The 21,349-nt window shown below is 43.2% G+C and overlaps 1 protein-coding gene and 1 long non-coding RNA gene across 6 annotated transcripts in view; one reads left to right on the forward strand and one right to left on the reverse strand.

The window, feature by feature from the left end:
• The window catches only part of map3k4 (mitogen-activated protein kinase kinase kinase 4), a 221,808-nt gene that overhangs the window by 26,390 nt on the left and 174,069 nt on the right, over positions 1-21,349 (reverse strand). For 4 of the 5 annotated variants that reach the window (XM_068044617.1, XM_068044615.1, XM_068044619.1 and 1 more), the window contains 4 exons: positions 13,548-13,667; positions 11,372-11,472; positions 7,812-7,892; positions 85-276 (listed from right to left, as the gene is read on the reverse strand). In XM_068044617.1, coding sequence (XP_067900718.1) covers positions 85-276; positions 7,812-7,892; positions 11,372-11,472; positions 13,548-13,667 — 494 coding nt within the window. Of the gene's footprint in view, positions 1-84; positions 277-7,811; positions 7,893-9,617; positions 9,886-11,371; positions 11,473-13,547; positions 13,668-21,349 lie in introns of those variants that run through there. The other variant, XR_010976168.1, reaches the window with a different exon arrangement.
• On the forward strand, positions 173-13,765 carry LOC137376318 (uncharacterized). Its single transcript, XR_010976169.1, has 3 exons — positions 173-294; positions 11,637-11,851; positions 13,370-13,765. It is a non-coding gene; the product is annotated as an uncharacterized lncRNA (long non-coding RNA).

Genomic DNA, 21,349 nt, shown 5'->3' on the forward strand with positions numbered 1-21,349 from the left:
TCCCCAAAGATCATTTTCAAAATTCTGTACATGAAAGCTGTGTAAAATTAAGGCTTATTTTTACACCTAGAACTCCAACATTACCTATTTTATTTCCTCTCTGCCATTTAAATGTCACTTTTCTTAATCCAACTTGCATGACATTATCATAAGATTTAGGAATGTCGCAGACTTGGCCAATGATGTTCTTTTGCTTCATCTGCAGATTTTGCTGCTCCTCAAAGGATTTAACTGACTTGCGGACAGCATCAATTCGACTCTGCTTGGCAGCTATATCTAGGAAATCAAACACAGGTATGTTCAATTTGTAACGTACACCAAACAAATAACGACCTATAGTAATGGGTGAGATTTTCTTGCTGTCCTCCCCGACGGTGCAAAGTACCTACCTTAGATGCTTGTAGATTAGGTAACATTTCATACATAAAATGCCTCAGTTCTTATTTCAATTTGCTGCCGTTTCGCAGATTCAAACCTATTTAATGGAAACTGTGCTTCCTCTGATGCTTGTCAGCTATTCTCTCAGACTAATTATCACCATCTGCTTTATGGAGGGAAGGAGCAAAGATGAAATGGAGATAGATGCAAATCAGTGACAGAAATCAAGGCTGAGTGAAAGTACTCTGTAACACTGAAGGATGGGAATTGGACGAAGGGCCTTCCAACAGCTGAGTGGAGTAATGTGCTACCTAGTGCGGTATTGATCCAGATAGAACAGGAATACTCTCGTTCTAATCTTTAGTGTATGCTAAGTTAATCAATTCATCTCAGCTATGGGACCAGCTTGAATTTGCTTCAGAGGACGCCCAGTAGAAGATACGGCTCCTGATCCCTAATCAGCAACTTGCACTGGAACCAAATATAGATGCCCCTGTAGTCAAACAACCCCCAACAGAACAGGCCCTTAGGCAACATACTACAGGGCTTCTAAACCTTGTGGAACTATGTCCAACATAAGTCACCATCTACATGAGAGCAAGGGAGGAAAGAGGAAAAAATTAAGGATCAGATTAAAAGTAAATCTGTCAGGAACATGATATGCTTTGGTTAATAGTACAAATTTAAGTGAACTTGCCAGGGTACACTCAAGAACATATCTGAACCAAAGTACAACCACTACAAGTTTTAATACAACGGTAACAATTAGTCTTCCCGGATGGCTCAGCATGTTTTATTCAGTGAGTAACTGAAGCATTAAGGACAAAAACATTCCTACATTCAATGCCTAATGTATACGGAGTTAGCTGGGCAGTACAACTAGCTTAGTGCCCTGGTTTAACGAAGAGAAAAACCAAGCAAATTCCTGCTCCTGATCTACACAGCGACTCCTGCATGTGGGTGAAATGGGCTGAGGACAAGAGTAAACATGGTTTTAATACTTCCTAGTTAGTAGCTGAAATTCATCACCAAAGATCATCCAAGAAAAGGCATTTGGTTTAGGTACTGGGTCTTGTATATATGGAACCATAGCCCGCCACACAACCAAACACGTTCTGGTGAAGGCAAGATGAAGAAAAATTGGCAAGAAGAAAAAATAGTAAGAGTTTTCACTTGTCTACCTTTTAAATGACTAGTATTTTCTCAATGGCTGTTTGGCATAAACACAATTGGTACTGATTTATGCACTGGTTTTCAGAGCAATGATACTCAATATAAGCTGTTATAACAAAATATAATCTTATTGATAAGCTGTTCTACTGGTAGGTCAGTAGCAATTTACAACGATGTTAACTGGGATGGCATCATGTTCCTCAGATTATATTTTGTTCTAAAACTAATTAAAACATCCAAAATTAGATTTCACTACATTGAAACACGAGGAGATGTAGGCAAAGTGCGGAATCCACCAGAGTGCAAATCAAGTATTATCATTAAGCACCGGTGCACTCTAAACATCAAGACAAGGGCAAGTGGCACTGGTTGGGATAGATGAAACAGCCAATGGGAAAAATAAAAACCTAAAATGTGGGCGAGTTTAAACTTTATAAGAAAGTCCTGGAAGTTTTTGTTTCACAATTAAAACACTATTTTCATGAAGAAACTGACTGGTCGATACCATTTGTGTCGAGCGTCTATAGCGATGCATCATTCTCATGACATTACATGAATGTCACGTACACAGTATCATGCATAATGGTAAGATATATTTGAGGAGATCTAATGTTATTGTGTTTTACCTCTGAACGAATGAAAAACAATTTGCCATGTTTTCATGTTTAGTATCGCACAACACAAAATTTAAAAAAGTTAATTTCAGTTTATTACATTCATTACACACTCGGCGCCAGATCTTGCGGTCCCGCCGCCAGATGCGATGGCGGGTGCACGTAATGGTGGCTGCCCCGCACGGGATCTGCTCCACTGCGATTCTACAGCGGGCGGCCACATAACATACTGGCGGCAGCCGCCTCCCCGGCCCACTGCCCCTCACCCACGTGATGGGGGCGGCAACACCATGAACAGCGTCACCTGAGGCGGGAACAGGTGCTGTCGCCATTTTTAAAAGGCTGCTAGCCCTGCAAACAAAATGCAGAGTTGACCCCATCCGCCCCATCTATAAACAAAATGTAGCGTTGACCCCTGCCCCTCCTTGGTGGTGCCAACTGCGCATGGATGGGAAAGTGAAGGCGCGTCAACCGGTCAAGCTCAAGATCGGGATCGGACAGGAAGATCGTGGCGGATGACGTTAAAATTTATGCAGAGAGGTATATTAAATATTTAACTGAGGGTCCCGTTGCAGAACGGTAGAGGTGCCGCCATGGAGCTTCCCCGCCCCCGGGAATCCCATCATCGGGTGCCATGGCAGCCGCTGCTGCTTCGGTTCTCCAGACACACCCCCTCCACCACAGAACCCTAGGCCGAACCGAGCACAAGATCCAGCCCTAGGCGTGCAATAATCTATTGACAGAATTGATAACGGGGAACAGTATTTTGCATCGGTCTTCACGGTGGAGGACACTATAAACATCCCACAGATATCAGATAAGCAAGGAGCTAATGGAGGAAAGATCTTGTAACAGTCCCTATCACGGGGGACAAAGTATTTGACAGACTAATGGGACTAAAGGCAGACAAGTCGCCAGGACCTGATGGCCTGCATCCAAGGGTTTTAAAGGAAATGTCTGCAGAGATAGTGGAGGCATTGGTCGAAATATCCCAGAACCCACTGGATTCCGGGAGGGTCCCAGTGGATTGGAAAGCCTCTAATATGACGGCCCTGTTCAAGAAGGGAGGGAGACAAAAAGCAGGAAATTATAGGCCAGTCACTCTAACATTGGTCGTTGGGAAAATACTAGAGTCCATTATTAAGGGAGAAATAGCAGGACACTTAGAAAAGCTTAACGCAATCAAACAGAGTCAACATGGTTTTGTGAAAGGGAAATCATGTTTGACAAATTTGCTCGAGTTGTTTGAGGATATAACAAACAGAGTTGATAAAAGGCAACCGGTAGATGTAGTGTATTTGGATTTACAGAAGGCATTCGATAAGGTGCCACATAAAAGATTATTGCACAAGATAGAAGCTCACGGTATTGGGGGTAATGTATTAGCATGGATTGAGGATTGGTTAACACACAGAAGACAGAGAGTCGGGATTAATGAATCTTTTTCAGGTTGGAAAGACATAACTAGTGGATTGCCACAAGGATCAGTCCTAGGGCCTCAATTATTTACTATCTATATTAATGACTTGTTGGAGGGGGCAGAGTACAATATATCCAAATTTGCTGATGATACAAAAATAGGTGGGAGGGCATGTTGCGATGAGGACATAAAGAATCTGCAAGGGGATATTGATGGGTTGAGTGAGTGGGCAAAAATTTGGCAGATGTAGTTTAATGTAGGGAAGTGTGAGGTCATGTACTTTGGTAGGAAGAATCAAAAGGCAGACTATTATTTAAATGGAGAGACACTCCAAAAAAGTGCAGCGCAGAAGGATCTGGGTGTTCTTGTGCATGAAATACAAAAAGTTAGCATGCAGGTGCAGCAAGCAATTAAGAAGGCAAATGGAATTTTGGCCTTTATTGCTAGGGGGTTGGAGTTTAAAATAGGGAAGTCTTGTTACAACTGTACAGGGTGTTGGTGAGGCCGCACCTGGAGTACTGTGTACAGTTTTGGTCCCCGTATTTAAGAAAGGATATACTGGCATTGGAGGCAGTTCAAAAAGAGATTCACTAGGCTGATTCCTGGGATGAAGGGGTTGACTTATCAAGAACGGATCAACAGGTTCGGCCTTTATTCATTAGAGTTTGGAAGAATGAGCAGTGATCTTATTGAAACGTACAAGAAACTGAGGATACAGAACTGGCTCGGTCATAGAAGACAGAGGATATCAGTGGATGGGTGTTTTTCTGAATGGAGGAATGTGACTAGTGGTGTTCCGCGGATCAGTGCTGGGACCTTTGCTGTTTGTAGTATATATAAATGATTTGGAGGAAAATGTAGCTGGTCTGATTAGTAAGTTTGCGGACGACACAAAGGTTGGTGGAGTTGCGGAAAGTGATGAGGATTGTCAGAGGATACAGCAGGACATAGATCGGTTGGAGACTTGGGCGGAGAAATGGCAGATGGAGTTTAATCCGGACAAATGTGAGGTAATGCATTTTGGAAGGTCTAATGCAGGTGGCAGGTATACAGTAAATGGCAGAACCCTTAGGAGTATTGACAGGCAGAGAGATCTGGACGTACAGGTCCACAGGTCACTGAAAGTGGCAACGCAGGTGGATAAGGTAGTCAAGAAGGCATACGGCATGCTTGCCTTCATCGGTCGGGGCATAGAGTATAAAAATTGGCAAGTCATGTTGCAGCTGTACAGAACCTTAGTTAGGCCACTCTTAGAATATTGCGTGCAATTCTGGTCGCCACACTACCAGAAGGACGTGGAGGCTTTGGAGAGGGTACAGAGGAGGTTTACCAGGATGTTGCCTGGTCTGGAGGGCATAGCTAAGAGGAGAGGTTGGAAGAACTCGGATTGTTTTCACTGGAACGATGGAGGTGGAGGGGCGACATGATAGAGGTTTACAAAGTTATGAGCGGCATGGACAGAGTGGATAGTCAGAAGCTTTTTCCCAGGGTGGAAGAGTCAGTTACTAGGGGACATAGATTTAAGGTGCGAGGGGCAAAGTTTAGAGGGGATGTGCGAGGCAAGTTTTTTTTACACAGAGGGTGGTGAGTGCCTGGAACTTGCTGCCAGGGGAGGTGGTGGAAGCAGATACGAAAGCGACATTTAAGAGACATCTTGACAAATACATGAATAGGAAGGGAATAGAGGGATATGGGCCCCGGAAGTGCAGAAGGTGTTAGTTTAGGCAGGCATCAAGATCGGCGCAGGCTTGGAGGGCCGAATGGCCTGTTCCTGTGCTGTATTGTTCTTTGTAAGTGAGACAGGGTAGATGTTGCGAAGATGTTTCCACTAGTGGGGGAATCTCGAAATAGGAGACATAGTTACATATTATGGGGACACTCATTTAAAACTGAGGCTTGAAGGAATTTCTTCTCTCAGAGGGTAGTGAATGTCTGGAATTCTCTACCTCAGAGAGTTGTGAAGACTAGATCACTGAAAGTATTTGAAGAGGAGGTCGATAGATTTTTGAAATATCAGAGTTGAGGGCTAGGAGGAGCTGGCACAAATGAGGAGTTGAGATCTGTGGCAGATCAGCCATGATCTTATTGAACGGCGGGGCAGGCTTGAGGGGCCGAATGGCCTACTCCCGCTCCTATTTCTTATGTTCTTATTTATGTCTTAAAACACTAAATGCCGTTAGTGCTATAGCAATCAACAGCTCCTATTTACTGACTGAGTTTTTTTTTTATAGTAAACCAGTCACTAAATGATCTAATGATGTGAACCTTTTCTTGAAGTTCCCAGGACAGAGTCTGCGCGAAATTAAATCAGTTGATTTCAGTCATGGCACTATGCCACCAGCTGGCCTCAGCACTCCAGAACTATGGAGTTGGTGGGGTGGCGGGGGGTTGAAAGAAGAGAGAAGGAAAAACTTGGAAGGTTCCTGCTCCTTGTCATTATAGTGGCTCCTGGAAAGCATGTACATTGGGTACAGCAGGATAGGGGTCAGCTACAACGTTCTCTGCAATTGTACAGTCTTCCTCACTTGGGGTCATGGGTCACAAGCTTATGAACGGTCATTTGAATAAATGCTTGGCAATGGTGGTTGGGGGGCATTGCTCCTGACACAGACCCACACCTGAGTACCAGCAGTTAACTTCAGAAGGGGGGTGTGGGGGTGGGGGAAGAGGGGAAACAAATGGAAAAAAAGCAAAGCATTCATAACATTTAGAACAGTAAATTTACTATTACAACCATTCTGTAGCAAATACTAAACCAGTCTGTATGTGACAACAGTTTCTTCATTAAGCCTGCGTGTAATCTCTTGCACATCTCTTTGAGCCCACGTCAAGTGTGGCATTACCAGTGGCTAACCTGCAACTTTGGAGAAGGCACTGCCGATTCCTTCATTCAGAAATGGAAAATATTACATGAAATAACAAGGTCTTTAAAAGTCAGGCGGAATACTCATTCTAAAACAGAAGGTTTTTTAAAAATATAAACTACATTGCATTTTTCAAATATTTGGTTGGTACAATATTACTAAGATGCAGAATAGTCCAGCTGCAGCAGGGCCCATAATACTCATACATCCTCTCCTTATCTTCATCCTTTTCCCTGCTCTCAAGTTCTTGTGATTACTTTACACTCAAGGTGAGCTATATCGGAGTAAAGAATATAGAGGGCTAGGATCAAGCACTCTCAGGTCAGGAAGAGCATGAGCCAAATGCTGATTAAAGCTCTCTCTACTCTACCCCAATAACGTACCTTAAGGTCAACTTCAAGAAAACACCCTGCCCTCATCTCATCAGTGTGAACTTTACTCCCACACCCCCCTCATTTCTCATACCAGCCAACCCGAATGAGATTTGCAATTATGTGCTGATTCACAGACCATTTTGCCCTGGAGATTTGTGCCTGTTAATTGGTTGAGGCCAAAGTTCCATGCTGATTTTAAAGCTGAAATACAGAGATGATTTAACACCAACTGTATTAAATGCAGATACACACTTAGACATAGTTGTATCTCTTGCTTTAGGACGTGAATGTGTATGCCTCTTCAGGCCAAAAAATGACCCAAGGCTACAGGTACAAAATAAAGCATGCAGGACTTGGAACACCAAGCTGGGTCATGGGAGCCACAACTACATTTCAGCCAACGAGTTGGTAGATCAGTGATTGTCTAATTTCATCATTGGGTATCCACAGTACTTTTAGGTGCAGGGTGTAGGATAGAGATTTACCATAGATCTAACTTATATTTTTATTTGAGTGATTAATACCAAACACAAAATATACCAACCATTGAAGTTAATTTTGCCAGGGAGGCAAAGTTCTGATTGAAAGCAACAAAACTGCCAGAAAAAAATAGTGCAGCAAAACATCTCATACCATCTCTCCCACTATAATGCTTTGCAGGATTACTTATTGTATTCTGTGGATGCCTGGATCATAAGTAGAAGATGACATTAAACATCCATTAAACATGAATGAGCAGAGCTCTGTACTAATTTTGCATTTCTTTTTACAATTAAGTTACTTCAAATCGGGTTTATTAGGAAAATGTGCAGATGTGACATATTATGTATTTTACTTTTAAAAAAAAAGTCTAGATGGTATACTCTTATAACGAAAGCATGGCAGCAAAATAAAACTACAAGGGTTTAGAATGATGTCAAAGCATTCTTGTTTAACAATACAACCCGAAAATTTCATCAAGCGCATGTTACCAGAATGATGATGTTACCTTTTGACTGACTTAACAGAGAACGAAGCTCCCAGCTTCTTCGTGCACTAACACTTGGATCTCCTTTAGGATATATAGGTTCTGGGGAAGAGAATGAATTCAAACAGTCACTTGATTCTACAGTGATTAATGGTGGAAAGATACCAAACATAAGAAACAGGAATAGACCATACAGCCCTTCAAACCTGCTCTGCCATTCAATACAACCATGGTTGATCTTCTACCTCAACTCCACTTTTCTGCCCATATCCCTTGAATTTCTGTAAGATCAAAAATCTTTCGATTTTAGTCTTAATTATGCTCAACATTACAGCATCCACAACCTTCTGGGGAGACAATTCCAAAGATTCACAACGCTCTGAATGAAGAAATTTCTCATCTCAGCCATAAATGATCGACCCCATATCCTAAGGCTGTATCCCGTCTTCTCGATTTCCCAAGAGGTGAAACAACCTCCCTGTCAAACCCTTTCAGAACCTTGTATGTTTCAGTGAGTTCAGCCCTCATTCTTCTAAACTCCAGAGTACAGGCCCTGTTCCTCAGCCTCTCATCCCAGGAACCAATCTAGTGAACCTTTGCTGTACCACCTCCAAAGCAAGTACATCTTTCCTTAGACCAAACCTGCACACAGTACTCCAGGTATTGTCTCACCAAAGCCAGATACAATTTTTTTTTATTCATTCCTGGAATGTGGGCATCATTGGTTAGGACAGCATTTATTGCCCATCCCTAATTGCCCTCGAGTAGGTGGTGGTGAGCCGTCTTCTTGAACCACTGCAGTCCATGTGGGGTAGGTACACCCACAGTGCTGTTAGGAAGGGAGTTCCAGGATTTTGACCCAGCGACAGTGAAGGAACGGCGATATAATTCCAAGTCAGGATGGTGCGTGTCTTGGAGGGGAACTTGCAGGTGGTGGTGTTCCCATGTATCTGCCGCCCTTGACTTTCTAGGTGGTAGAGGTTGCGGGTTTGGAAGGTGCGGTCTAAGGAGCCTTGGTGCGTTGCTGCAGTGCATCTTGTAAATGGTATACACTGTTGCCACTGTACGTCAGTGGTGGAGAGAGTGAATGTTTGTGGATGGAGTGCCAATCAAACGGGCTGCTTTGGCCTGGATAGTGTCAAGCTTCTTGAGTGTTGTTGGAGCTGCACCCATCCAGGCAAGTGAGTATTCCATCACACTCCTGACTTGTGCCTTGAAGATGGTGAACAGTCTTTGGGGAGTCAGGAGGTGAGTTACTCACTGCAGGATTCCTAGGCTCTGACCTGCTCTTGTAGCCATGGTATTTATATGGCTTCTCCAGTTCAGTGTCTGGTCAATGGTAACCCCCAGGATGTTGGTAGTGGGGGATTCAGTGATCATAATGCCATTGAATGTCAAGGGGAGAGGATTAGATTCTGTCTTGTATGAGACAGTCATTGCCTGGCACTTGTGTGGCGTGAATGTTACTTGCCACTTATCAGCCCAAGCCTGGATATAGTCCAGGTCTTGCTGCATTTCTACACGGACTGCTTTAGTATCTGAGGAGTTGCGAATGGTGAACATTGTGCAATCAACGAACATCCCCACTAGCAAGACATCCTTATTCTTGTACTCCAATCCCCTTGCATTAAAGGCTAACATGCCATTTGACTTCCTAATTGCTTGCGAACTTTGTGTTCTTTGTACAAGTACACCCAAGTCTCTGAGCATCAACATTTTGAAGTTTCACGTCTTTTAAAAAGCATTCTGTTTTTCTATGCATACCAAAGTGAATAACCTCACACCTTCCCACATTATACGCCATCTGCCACCTTGTTGCTCACTCACCTAACCTGTGGTGAGATCTCTGCAGCCTCTGTGTCCTCCTCACAGCTTACATTCCCTCCTGTGTCATCAACAAACTTAGATACATTACGCTCGGTCTCTTTGTCCAAGTCATCGATATAGATTGTAATTTTTTTTTTTTTTACTCGTTCGGAGGATGTGGGCATCGCTGGCTAGGCCAGCATTTATTGCCCATCCCTAATTGCCTTCAAGAAGGTGGTAGTGGTTCTTGAACCGCTGCAGTCCTTGGGGTGTAGGTACACCAACAGTGCTGTTAGAAAGGGAAAACAGCTGAAGCCCCAGCGCTGATCCTTGCGGTACTCCACTAGTAACTGCTTGCCAACTTGAAAATGCTCTGCTTATTCCTACTCTTTGCTTCTTGCTTAACCAATCCTCCATCCATGCTAATATATTACCCCCAAATCCACGAGCCCTTATCTTACGCATTAAACTTTTGTGTGGCAATTTATTGAATGCCTTTTGGAAATCCAAGTATACTACATCTACTGGTTCCCCTTTATCTACCCGACTAGTTACATTTTCAAAAAATGCTAGTAAGTTTGTCAAACACGATTTCCTTGAAAACCATGTGGACTTTGGCTGATTATACTATGATTTTCTAAGTGCATTGTTAAGACTTCCTTAATAACAGATTCCAGCATTTCCCCCGACGACTGATGTCAGGTTAAGTGGTCTGTAGTTCCTGTTTTCTCTCTCCCTCCTTTCTGAAATAGCAGTGCTACATTTGCTAACTTCCACTCTACTGGGACCATTCTAGAATCTAGGGCATTTTGGAAAATCATAACTAGCATATCCACCATCTCTGCAGCTACCTGCAGGCCATCAAGTCCTGGGAATTTGTCAGCTATCACTTCCTTAAGTTTCTCCATTACGTTTTCTCTGCTGAAATTAATTACCTTAAGTTTCTCACTCTTATTAGCTCCTTCATTGCCTTCTCTTTCTGTAATTTATGTCTTCTACGTGAAGACAGACACAAAATCACACATTGTAGTGATTTCAACCAAACTCCTAAAATCTGCTCAGTCATAAGGCGGCACAATGATTCAGCTTCCAACATTACATCACCAACAGGTGGCACCAAGGAAAGGAGAGACAACAGTAACAACTTGCATTTATATAGCACCTTTAACATAGCAATTCAGAGACAATGGAGAGATTGCGTGCGTTGGTGAGGTAGAACTGGATGTAGTCTGGATACATGTGGAACCTGACGCTGCGTTTTTGGACACAGACACATTGGATGTCATCATTTGTGACAAAGAGTTGTTTCAGTGCTGTGGTGGAGTGGAAACTTGACTGGAGGAGTTCAAACATGGACTTGCAGGAAACGTCAAACATGCAGCTGCAGGGAAGATCAGCACGATTTGGGAAGTGACAATATATTCAAGGACTTTGGAGAAGAAAGGGAGGTTAGCGATGGGGCAGTAGTTTGCAAGGCCAGACAGTGTGAGTGGTGGGGGGTGGGGGGTGTCAAGGCTTGTGTTTTGAGGAAGGAGATGATGATGGCATATTTGGAGGGAAGGGGGACAGTACCTGAGGAGAGGAAACCGTTAACAATACCTGCTAACCTGGGGGCCAGGAAGGGAAGTTGGGTGGTCAGCAGGTTGGTGGGAGTAGGGTCGAGGGAGCAGGAGGTAAATGTCGTGGACAAGGTCATGAAAAGGACAGGGTTCAGTATGGCTGTATTATGAAACACTGCATCTTAAGTGCACTATATTTGATAGCCACTTCCTTACCCTCGCGGTCTTCAGTAGGACTGGAGTGTCGGCTCAGTGACTTGAACTGCAACTCAGCTGCTATGGATGCTAGGCGGTCATTTTCGGGGACACTCGAACCCCTATTTTTGAAGGAACAAAATCACATTAGAAACATTCCAACATATCTAATACTATCTACATTTCAACACGTCAACATTTTACTGGTAATACACTTGGTATTGTATATGAATACCTCTGATTTAAAAAAAATATCTAAACAAATCTCTTCCCCTGTCTATTTCAGGGAGCAAAGCAGGAGGGGATCACCTTCAGACTTCTTGTCGCCAACCATACGAATTCTGCTCTGTTAATCAAATGAGACACCAACTAGCAGATAAAGGGTCTCAGATGCCTGTTGCAATGCTTACAGCAAGAAGGGGGTGCAATATCAGCCTCTGCAGGCATGTTAATCCAAGATGGCAGACACAAAATGAGCTTCCAGTTACTCAACCGTTGAAAGTAAGTGCAGAAAAAGCCACACTTTCATGAGTGACTGATTTTAAGCCCCTTTCAGTGTGCTACACATTTTATTCTCAACAATTGATCAATACAGCTTCTGATGAAAATCACTGACTCACCGATGAAGTATCCTTGATACAATACAGGTACATTTTGTATAGGGGAGGCAGTGGCGTACTGGTATTGTCACTGGACTAGTAACCCAGAGACCCAGGTATTGCTCTGGGGACATGGGTTCGAATCCCACCACAGCAGAAGGTGGAATTTGAATTCAATTAATAAACCTGGAATTTAAAGCTAGTCTAATGATGACCATGAAACCATTGTTGATTGTTGTAAAAACACATCTGGTTCACTAATGTCCTTTAGGGAAGGAAATCTGCTGTCCTTACCTGGTCTGGCCTACATGTGACTCCAGATCCACAGCAATGTGGTTGACTCTTACATGGCCTAGCAAGCCACTCAGTTCAAGGGCAATTAGGGATGGGCAATAAATGCTGGCCTGGCCTGCGACGCCCACATCCCATGAAAGAATTAAAAAAAAGGGAGTGTAACAACTTTTCATTTTTATGAAGGATCACCCAGAGATCTGTACTCTTAACAACACAATTAAATCAAAGACCAGCATAACAGATTTCAATAAGGAAAACTTCATTTAGTTGTGTTTTCACTTATTATCTATAATGCATTTACTGCTTGTGTAACATGAAGATTCACTGCTGTTTAAATGTAAAAACACTCTGCCTTGACAGTGTTAGTGCACTAACATACTATTAATTTCTTCCTGTTTAAAAGGGTGCATTCTTCTGGCATATTCCTCCGCTTTCAAGCAGCTGACACAAGGTTTTAGTTTAGTTTAGTTTAGAGATACAGCACTGAAACAGGCCCTTCGGCCCACCGAGTCTGTGCCGACCATCAACCACCCATTTATACTAATCCTAATCCCATATTCCTACCACATCCCCACCTGTCCCTATATTCCCCTACCACCTATCTATACTAGTGGCAATTTATAATGGCCAATTAACCTATCAACCAGCAAGTCTTTGGCATGTGGGAGGAAACCGGAGCACCCGCAGGAAACCCACGCAGACACAGGGAGAACTTGCAAACTCCACACAGGCAGTACCCAGAATCAAACCCGGGTCACTGGAGCTGTGAGGCTGCGATGCTAACCACTGCGCCACTGTGCTGCCCATAATATTAAAAGGTGATATTAAAAGGCACCTCCTATTCAAGATAGAGATTGATAGATTTTGATACTAAGGGAATCAAGAATTATGGGGATTGTATGGGAAGGTGGAGTTGAGATAGATCATCAGTCACGATCTTACTGAATGGCAAGGCAGGCTCGAAGGGCCGAATGACCTAATCTGGCTCCAATTTCTTGTTATATCTACTCATAACTCAAAATCAAATCATCGGGCTGAAAGAAAATGGAATTATTTAATAATTTGAGTTATGCAATGTCATTAACAATTAACATAAGCCTGCTTTTTCTGCAATGTGTGTTTTTAGTGCTACAAGAATGAAGCATCAGAGAATTTGAATTAAGCAACTTCTAAATGAAGATTCAGCTGCAATGCCCCTTTAATAGCAGGAGCACGAAGATTTCTCTCATTTCTCCCAACTGACATATGAAGAATAAATATATAGTACCACATATGGCATCTGTTCATGCTATGGGTGAAACTACCTTAGTTCATTTGCAGTGCTTGCTGACTTGGTATGATTGAGGTCACCACCAACTATAGGGGCTGAGCGAATAACAGCAGCGATGCATTGATTCCGCAATTCAGAGCCAACACTCCTCGGGCTATGATAAACAGAGAAGTAGAAAATAATTCAAGAACATACAAATGTAGCTGACAATACAAGAAAAATAAATGAAGACTGCATGTAGTTTATTTCTACAATGTTCACATTTGTGGTTTAATGCGAAGAGAAAGCTCAAAAGTAATTGAATAAATATTGGCAACTGACCGTGTGCTCCAGTTTGTGCACGGAACATACCACACTCAAAAATAATTATAATTGCCTTAAAGCTGTTCTGCATTATGACTAATGCAATTTCACCACTATTGCTAATGTCAACTAATGCCTTTAGCTAGTTTATACCATGTTTTTATTTCCCAGTGTTGTAGGTTGCTAGATTATTGCATAGCAACCATAAAAGGATTATGATAAAATGTGGCTGAAGAATGTTATAATTCTGCAGTGAGGACTATGGATTAAGTGTTTTTTTTCATGTTATTAACTGGCTTAGTGAGGCTCTGAAAAGTAACTGAGTTACATATAAATATAAAATGAAAACAAAAGTGCTGGAAATACTCAGCAGGTCAGGCAGCATCTGTGGAGAGAGTAGCAGAGTTAATGTTTCAGGTCTGCAACCTTTCATCAGAACTGGCAAAGGTTAGAAAATTAGGTTTTAAGCAAGGTGAAGGACGGGGGCAGGAAGGGGGGGGTGTGGTTGGTGGGGAAGAACAAAAAAGGGAAGGTGCGTGAACACTGCAGCAGGCCAAGGACAGAAAAGTGCGCATGAGAGCGAGATGTAAAGGCCTGCTATCCGACCCGAACCCAACGGGTTCAGGTCGGGTTGGGCCCCTCTTTCGGGTCCGGCTTTGGGGCTCAGGTCGGGTCAAGTCCAGGTCGGGTCAAGTCCAGGTCGGGTCAAGTCCAGGTCGGGTCAGGCCGGACACACAGGGTAAGTGCTCTGCCGGTAAGTATTAAAAATCAAAAACTTACCTGAGCTGGGAGTTTGGGATGAAACTGAGTCTGTGCAGTGAGCGAGTGGCGTCACTATGACATCATCACGCATGCACTGCAGCTTCATGGAGCTTCCCAGTCAGAAGGTAAGTAAAGGGATGGTCGGGTCAGGTCGAGTCGAGTCGGGTCGGGTTCGGGCTTGGGCAAAATTGGAGGGACTTGGGCCAGGTCAGGCTCGGGTCCGCTGTGGATCGTTTGGGTTCAAGTCGGGCTCTTTTTCCCGACCTGAGCAGGCCTTTAATGAGGTGGGGGGGGTTGAAATGGCAAGCGACCGGAAGCTCAGGGTCATGCTTTCGGACTGAGCGGAGGTGTTTCACAAAGCGGTCACCCAATCTGCGTTTGGTCTCCCTAATGTACAGGTGACCGGATTATAGCATTCCAGTGAACATCAACGCAAGCTTGAGGAGCAGCAACTGATCTTTCGATTAGGCACTCTGCAGCCTTCTGGACTGAACACTGAGTTCAATAATTTCAGAGCACAACTATTATTTTATTTTTTAACCTTGTGCATGTTTTTCATGTGGACAGAGCTGCTCATTATTCTGCCATAAACACTCTCCCTGGACTAATGCTTTGTTTTTCACCACAACCATTAACACACTCTTTGCCTTTGTCCCATGACAGCTTTGTTATTTAATCTCTCCTGCCCTCTGCCCTATCACACACCTTCCCTTTTGTTCCCTTCCCCACCAACCACAACTCCCTGCTTCACTTGCTTAAAACCTAATTCTTTTCTAACCTTTGCCAGTTCTGATGAAAGGTCACAGAACTGAAACGTTAACTTTGTTTCTCTCTCCACAGATGCTGCCCGATCTGCTGAGTATTTCCAACACTTTGTTTTTATTTCAGATTTCCAGCATCTGCAGTATTTTGCTTTTACATAGAAATATTAACTAGTGAGCAAAGCTGAAATATTCCTAACTTGGGGAAGGCAGAACTTTTAAGGTAACATTTTGATCATCAATACAGGCCATCATTAGAAACCAGAAGTTAACATACGTCTACCAGTTGGTTACCAAGTGCAGCAAAAGGACTGGCTAGACCTTGATTTAGAATAAATTTTAGAATTAGTTTGCTATTCTACAGAGTCATGTTACAATGATCTCATGTACGTACCAACAGCATGCACGTACAAGTGACACTTACCATTTTAAGTGCTGAGAGCAGATAGCAAAGCCAAAGAATCACAGACAAAAGGGGTACGGTAGCATAGTGGTTATGTTACTGGACTAGTAATCCAGGGGTCTGGACTAATTATCCGGAGACATGAGTTCAAATCCCACCACGGAAGCTGGGAAATTTTAATTCAATTAATTAATTAAATAAATCTGGAATTAAAAAGCTAGTATCAGTAATGATAACCATGAAACTACCTGATTCTCAAAAAAAACCAATCTGGTTCACTAATTGCTTTAGGGAAGGAAATCATCATCGTCTCCTGGTCTGGCCTGCATTTGACTCTAGACCTAATGCAATGTAGTCGACTCTTAATTGCCATCTGAATAGCTTAGCAAGCCACTCAGCTGTATCAAAACTGCTTTAAAAAACTGTATTAAGAATAAAACACGACAGGTCACCTGGCATCGACCTTGGCACCAGATTCAGATATAGCAAAGGCAGAACCAGCCCAGTGCACCCTGCAAAATCCTCACCAGCCAGACTTGTGCCAAAATTGGGAGAGCTGTCCCACAGACTAGTCAAGCAACAGCCTGACATAGTCCTACTCTCAGAATCATATCTTTCAGCCAATGTCCCAGACTCTTCCAGCACCATCCCAGGGTATGCCCTGACCAACTAGTAGGGCAGACCGACCAGAGATGGTGGCACAGTGGGTATACAGTAGGGAAGAAGTGGGCCTGGGAATCTTCGACTTTAACGCCAGAACCCATGATGCTTCATGGTATTAGGATAATTATGGGCAAGGAAACCTTCTGCTGAACATCACTGACTGCCCACCCTTAGTTGATGAATCAGTAGTCCTCCATGTTGAACACCACTTCGAAGAACCACCAAGGACAGCAAAAGCACAGAATTACTCTGGGTGGGGAACTTTAATGTCCATCACCAAGAGTGGTCAGTAGGACCACTACTGACTGATTTGAAGGACACAGCTGTCAGACTGGTCCTGCTGCAGATGGTGAGAGAACTAACAGAAGAGAAAAACCTACTTGACCACGTCCTCACCAATCTACCTGTTGCAAACGCATCTATCCACAACAGTACCGGACGAGTGACGATTGCACAGACCTTATGGAGACCAAGTCACATCTTCACACTGAGGACGCCCTCCATTGTGTTGTGTAGCACTACCATCATGCTAAATGGGATAGAACAGCAGCTCAAAAGTGGGCATCCAAGAAGCACTGTGGGCCTAGAGCAGCAGGATTCTGTTCTAGCACAATCCGTAATCTCGTGGCCTAGCATATTCCTCACTCCACCATTACTATCAAGCCAGGGGAACAACCCTGGTTCATTAGAATGTAAGAGATAGGAGCAGGAGTAAACCATATGGCCCCTCAAACCTGCTCCGCCATTCAATACAAGCATAGCTGATCTTTTGCCTCAGTTCCATTTTCCTGTCTGTTTCCCATATCCCGTAATTCCGAGAGAAAAAAATCTACCTATCGATCTCAATCTTGAATATACTTAATGAAGGATCATCTATAACCTCTGGGGTAGACAATTCCAAAGATTCACAACATTGAGTGAAGAAACTTCTCCTCATCTCAGTCCTAAATGATCGCCCCCCTCATCCTGAGACTGTGCCCCAGTGTTCTCGATTCCACAGCCAGTGGAAACAGCCTCTCGGTGTTTACCCTACCAAGCTCCTTCGGAATCTTGTATGTTTCAATACGATCACCTGTCATTCTCTTAACCTCCAGAGAGTACAGGCCCAAGTTACTCAGCCTCTCATCATAGGTCAAGCCTCTCTCATCCCAGGAACCAATCTAGTGAACCTTCGCTGGACCACCTCCAAGTCAAGTATATGCTTCCTTAGTTAAAAGCAAAATACTGCAGATGCTGGAAATCTGAAATAAAAACAGAAAGTGCTGGAAATACTCAGCAGGTCAGGTAGCATCTGTTTCATCTCTTTCATCAGTTCAGGTCACAGACCTGAAACGTTAACTCTGCTTCTCTCTCCATAGATGCTGCCTGACCTGAGTATTTCCAGCACTTTGTTTTTATTTATGCTTCCTTAGATATGGAGACAAAAACTGTGCACAGTACTCCAGATGTGGTCTCACCAAAGACCTGCACAAGTGTAGCAAAACTTCTTTATTCTTGTAGTCCGATCCCCCCTTGCAATAAAGGTCAACATGCTATTTGCCCTAACTGCTTGCTGCAGCTGCATACTACCTTTCTGCGTTCCTTGTGGAGTACACCCAAATCTCTCTGATCAAGAACATTTTAAAGTTTCATACATTTTTAAAAATATTCTGCTTTTCTATTTGTACTACCAAAGTGAAAAACCTCACATTGCTCCACATTATATTCCAATTGCCTCCTTGTTGCCCACCTGTCTATATCTCTTTGCAGTCTTTTTGTGTCCTCCTCAGTTTACATTCCCACCTAGCTTTGTATCAGCAGCAAACTTGGATACATTACCCTCAGCGTTTTCATCAAAGTCATTAATATAGATTGTAAATAGTTGATCCTTGCGGCACTCCACTCGTTACAGTCTGCCAACATGAAAATGCCCCATTTATTCCTGCTCTCTGCTGCCTCTCCATTAACCAGTCCTCCATCCATGCTATTACTCCACAACTCCATGAGCCCTTATCTTGTGTATTAACTTTTAGTGTGTCTTTTGGAAATCCAAGTAAACTACAGCTACTGGCTTCCCTTTATCTATCCTACTAATTACATCCTCCAAAAAAAACTCTAATAAATTTGTCATATACAATTTCCCTTTCGTAAAACCATGTTGATTCCACTATGATTTTCTAGATGCATTAAGACTTCCTTAATAATAGATTCCGGCATTTTCCCGATGACTGACGTAAGGCTAACTGGTCTGTAGTTCCCTGTTTTCTCTCTCCCTCCTTTATTGAATTGCAGTGTTACATTTGCTAATTTCCAATCTGCTTGGACAGTTCTAGGATCTAGGAAAATCTTAACCAGTGCATCCACCATCTCTGCAGCTACCTCTTTTAGAACCTTTGGATGTAGGCCATCAGGTCCTGGGGATTTGTCGGCTTTTAGCCCTTAAGTTTCTCTAATACTTTTTTTTCTGCATATTAGCTCCTTGGTTACCCACTTCTGATACGTAATTTGTGTCTTTTTACTGTGAAGACGGACATCAAATATTAGTGCAGCATCTTTGCCATTGCCTCACTCCCATTATAATTTCTCCTGTAACTGCCTCTAAGAGACCAATGTTACTTTATCTACTCTCCTTTTTATATACTTGTAAAAACTCTTAGTTTTTTATATCCATGGCTAGTTTACTCTCATTTTTCCCTCATCAACTATTGTTGGTTTCTAAAACTCTCCCAATCCTCAGACTTACTACCATTCTTACCAACATTATAAGCCTCTTTCTTTAACCTATTATCTTTACTTTCCCTTGTAAACCATGGATGGGCCTCTCATGCTGAGCTTTTGTTTTATAATGGAACATTTTATGCTGAAAATTCTGCATCATTTCTTTAAATGTTTCCCATTGTGTATAAATGAATGACTGTAGAAGAGCATGCCTGGAGGAGCAGCAAGCATGCCTAAAAATGATCAGCGAACCTGGTGAGGCTACAATTCAGTACTACATTCACACTAAACAGTGGAAGCAGCATGCTATAGACAGAACTAAGCAATACACAACCAACAAAATAGATCAAAGCTCTACAGTTCTGACACATCCAGTCATGAATGGTGGTGGACAATGAAACAACTAACAGGAAGAAGTGGTCCAATGATGGTGGAGCTGAGCACAGAAGTGCAAAAGACAAGGCTCAAACGCTTTCACCCATTATCAGCCAGAAAGCGGAGCAGATGATCCATCTTGGCTTTCTCCTGAGGTCCGTACCATTACAGAAGCCAGTCTTCAGTCAATATAATTTACTTCACTTGATATCAAGAAACAGCAGAATACATTGAATACGGCAAAGATTATGGGCCTTGACAACATCCCAGCTGTAGCACTGAAGACTTGCGTCCAGAACTAGCTGCGCCTCTAGCCAAGCTGTTCCAGAACAGTACAACACTGGCATCTATCTGAAAGTGGAAAACGGCCTAGTTAAGTCCAGTCCATAAAAAGCAGGACAAATCCAATCTGATCCGGCCAATTACTGTCCCATCAGTCTACTCTCAGTCTACTCTCAATCAACAGCAAAGTGATGGAATTGACAGTGCTATCGAGTGGTAATTATTCACCAATAACCTGCTCATTGATGCTCAACTTGGATTCCACCAACAGGTCAGCTCCAGACCTCTTTACAGCCTTGGTCCAAATGTGGATAAAAGAATAGAATTCCAGAAGTGAGGTGACAGTGGCTGCCCTTGACAACAAGGCAACAATTGACAGAGTGTGGCATCAAGGAGGCCGAGCAGAACCGAATCCAAGGGAAAACTCTCCATGGGTCACAGTCAGACCTACCACAAAGAACCATGATTGCAGTTATTGAAGGCCAATCCTTTCATCCCCAGGACATTGCTGCAGGAGTTCCTCAGGGCATTGCCCTAGGTGCAACCATCTTCAGTTGTCTCCATTGTAAGGTCAGAGTGGGGATGCTCGATGATCACACAGTATTCAGCTCCATTCAGAACTCCTCAGATAATGAAGCATTCTGCCCCTGCATGCAGCAAGATCTAGACAACATTCGGGCTTAGACTAATAAGTGGCAAGTAACATACACGCCACACTATTGCCAGGTAATGACCATTTCCAACAAAAGCAAGTCCAACCACCATGCCCTTGACATTTAATGGCAGCACCATCGGTGGACTCCCCCACCCACCCCCCCAATCAACACTGACCAGAAGCTTAACTAGACCAGCCACATAAATACTGTGGCTACAAGAGCAGGTCAGAGGTTGGGTATTCTGCAGTAACTAGTCTTCCCAAAGCCTGTCCACCATTTACAAGGCACAAGTCAGGAGTGCAATGGAATACTCCCACTTGCCTGGATAAGTGCAGCTCCAACAACACTCAAGAAGCTCAACACCATCCAGGATAAAGCAGCCTCTTGACTGGCATCCCATCCACCACCTTAAACATTCACTCTCTCCACCGCCAGTACATCATGCAGTACATATAATCTACAAGATGCACTGCAGCAACTTGCCAAGTCTTATTCACAGGACAGCCAAAACCCGCGACCCCTACTACTTAGAAGGACAGGGCAGCAGGAGCATGGTCAGAGAAACTGCAAGAAGATGGCTATCGGTCAGAGATACTACAGGAGGGTAGCTATTGGTCAGGTATACAGGAGGTTGATGCCTGCAAGGAGATAACTATTGGTCACAGAGACTGCAGGAGATTGGTTTAGTTTGAGTTTAGTCAATATTCAAATATAGTCTATAGGCATTTTCAGAATCTCTGCGAGGAGTCCACTTCTGACAGGCCAATACAACCAAGAACACTGGAATCAGATATTACTGAATAAATCTGGGTAACTTAATTAACTTGAACTGGCAAGTAGTTTTCTGTATTAAGGAATGTAATGCTGTTTGGCACTGTCATTGTATTCAAAGAATGGTTTAACAGAAGATGAAAAGTGTTAAGTCAATAAAACT

This window comes from Heterodontus francisci, chromosome 13 (genome assembly GCF_036365525.1).
Source record: "Heterodontus francisci isolate sHetFra1 chromosome 13, sHetFra1.hap1, whole genome shotgun sequence".
NCBI lineage: Eukaryota > Metazoa > Chordata > Chondrichthyes > Heterodontiformes > Heterodontidae > Heterodontus > Heterodontus francisci.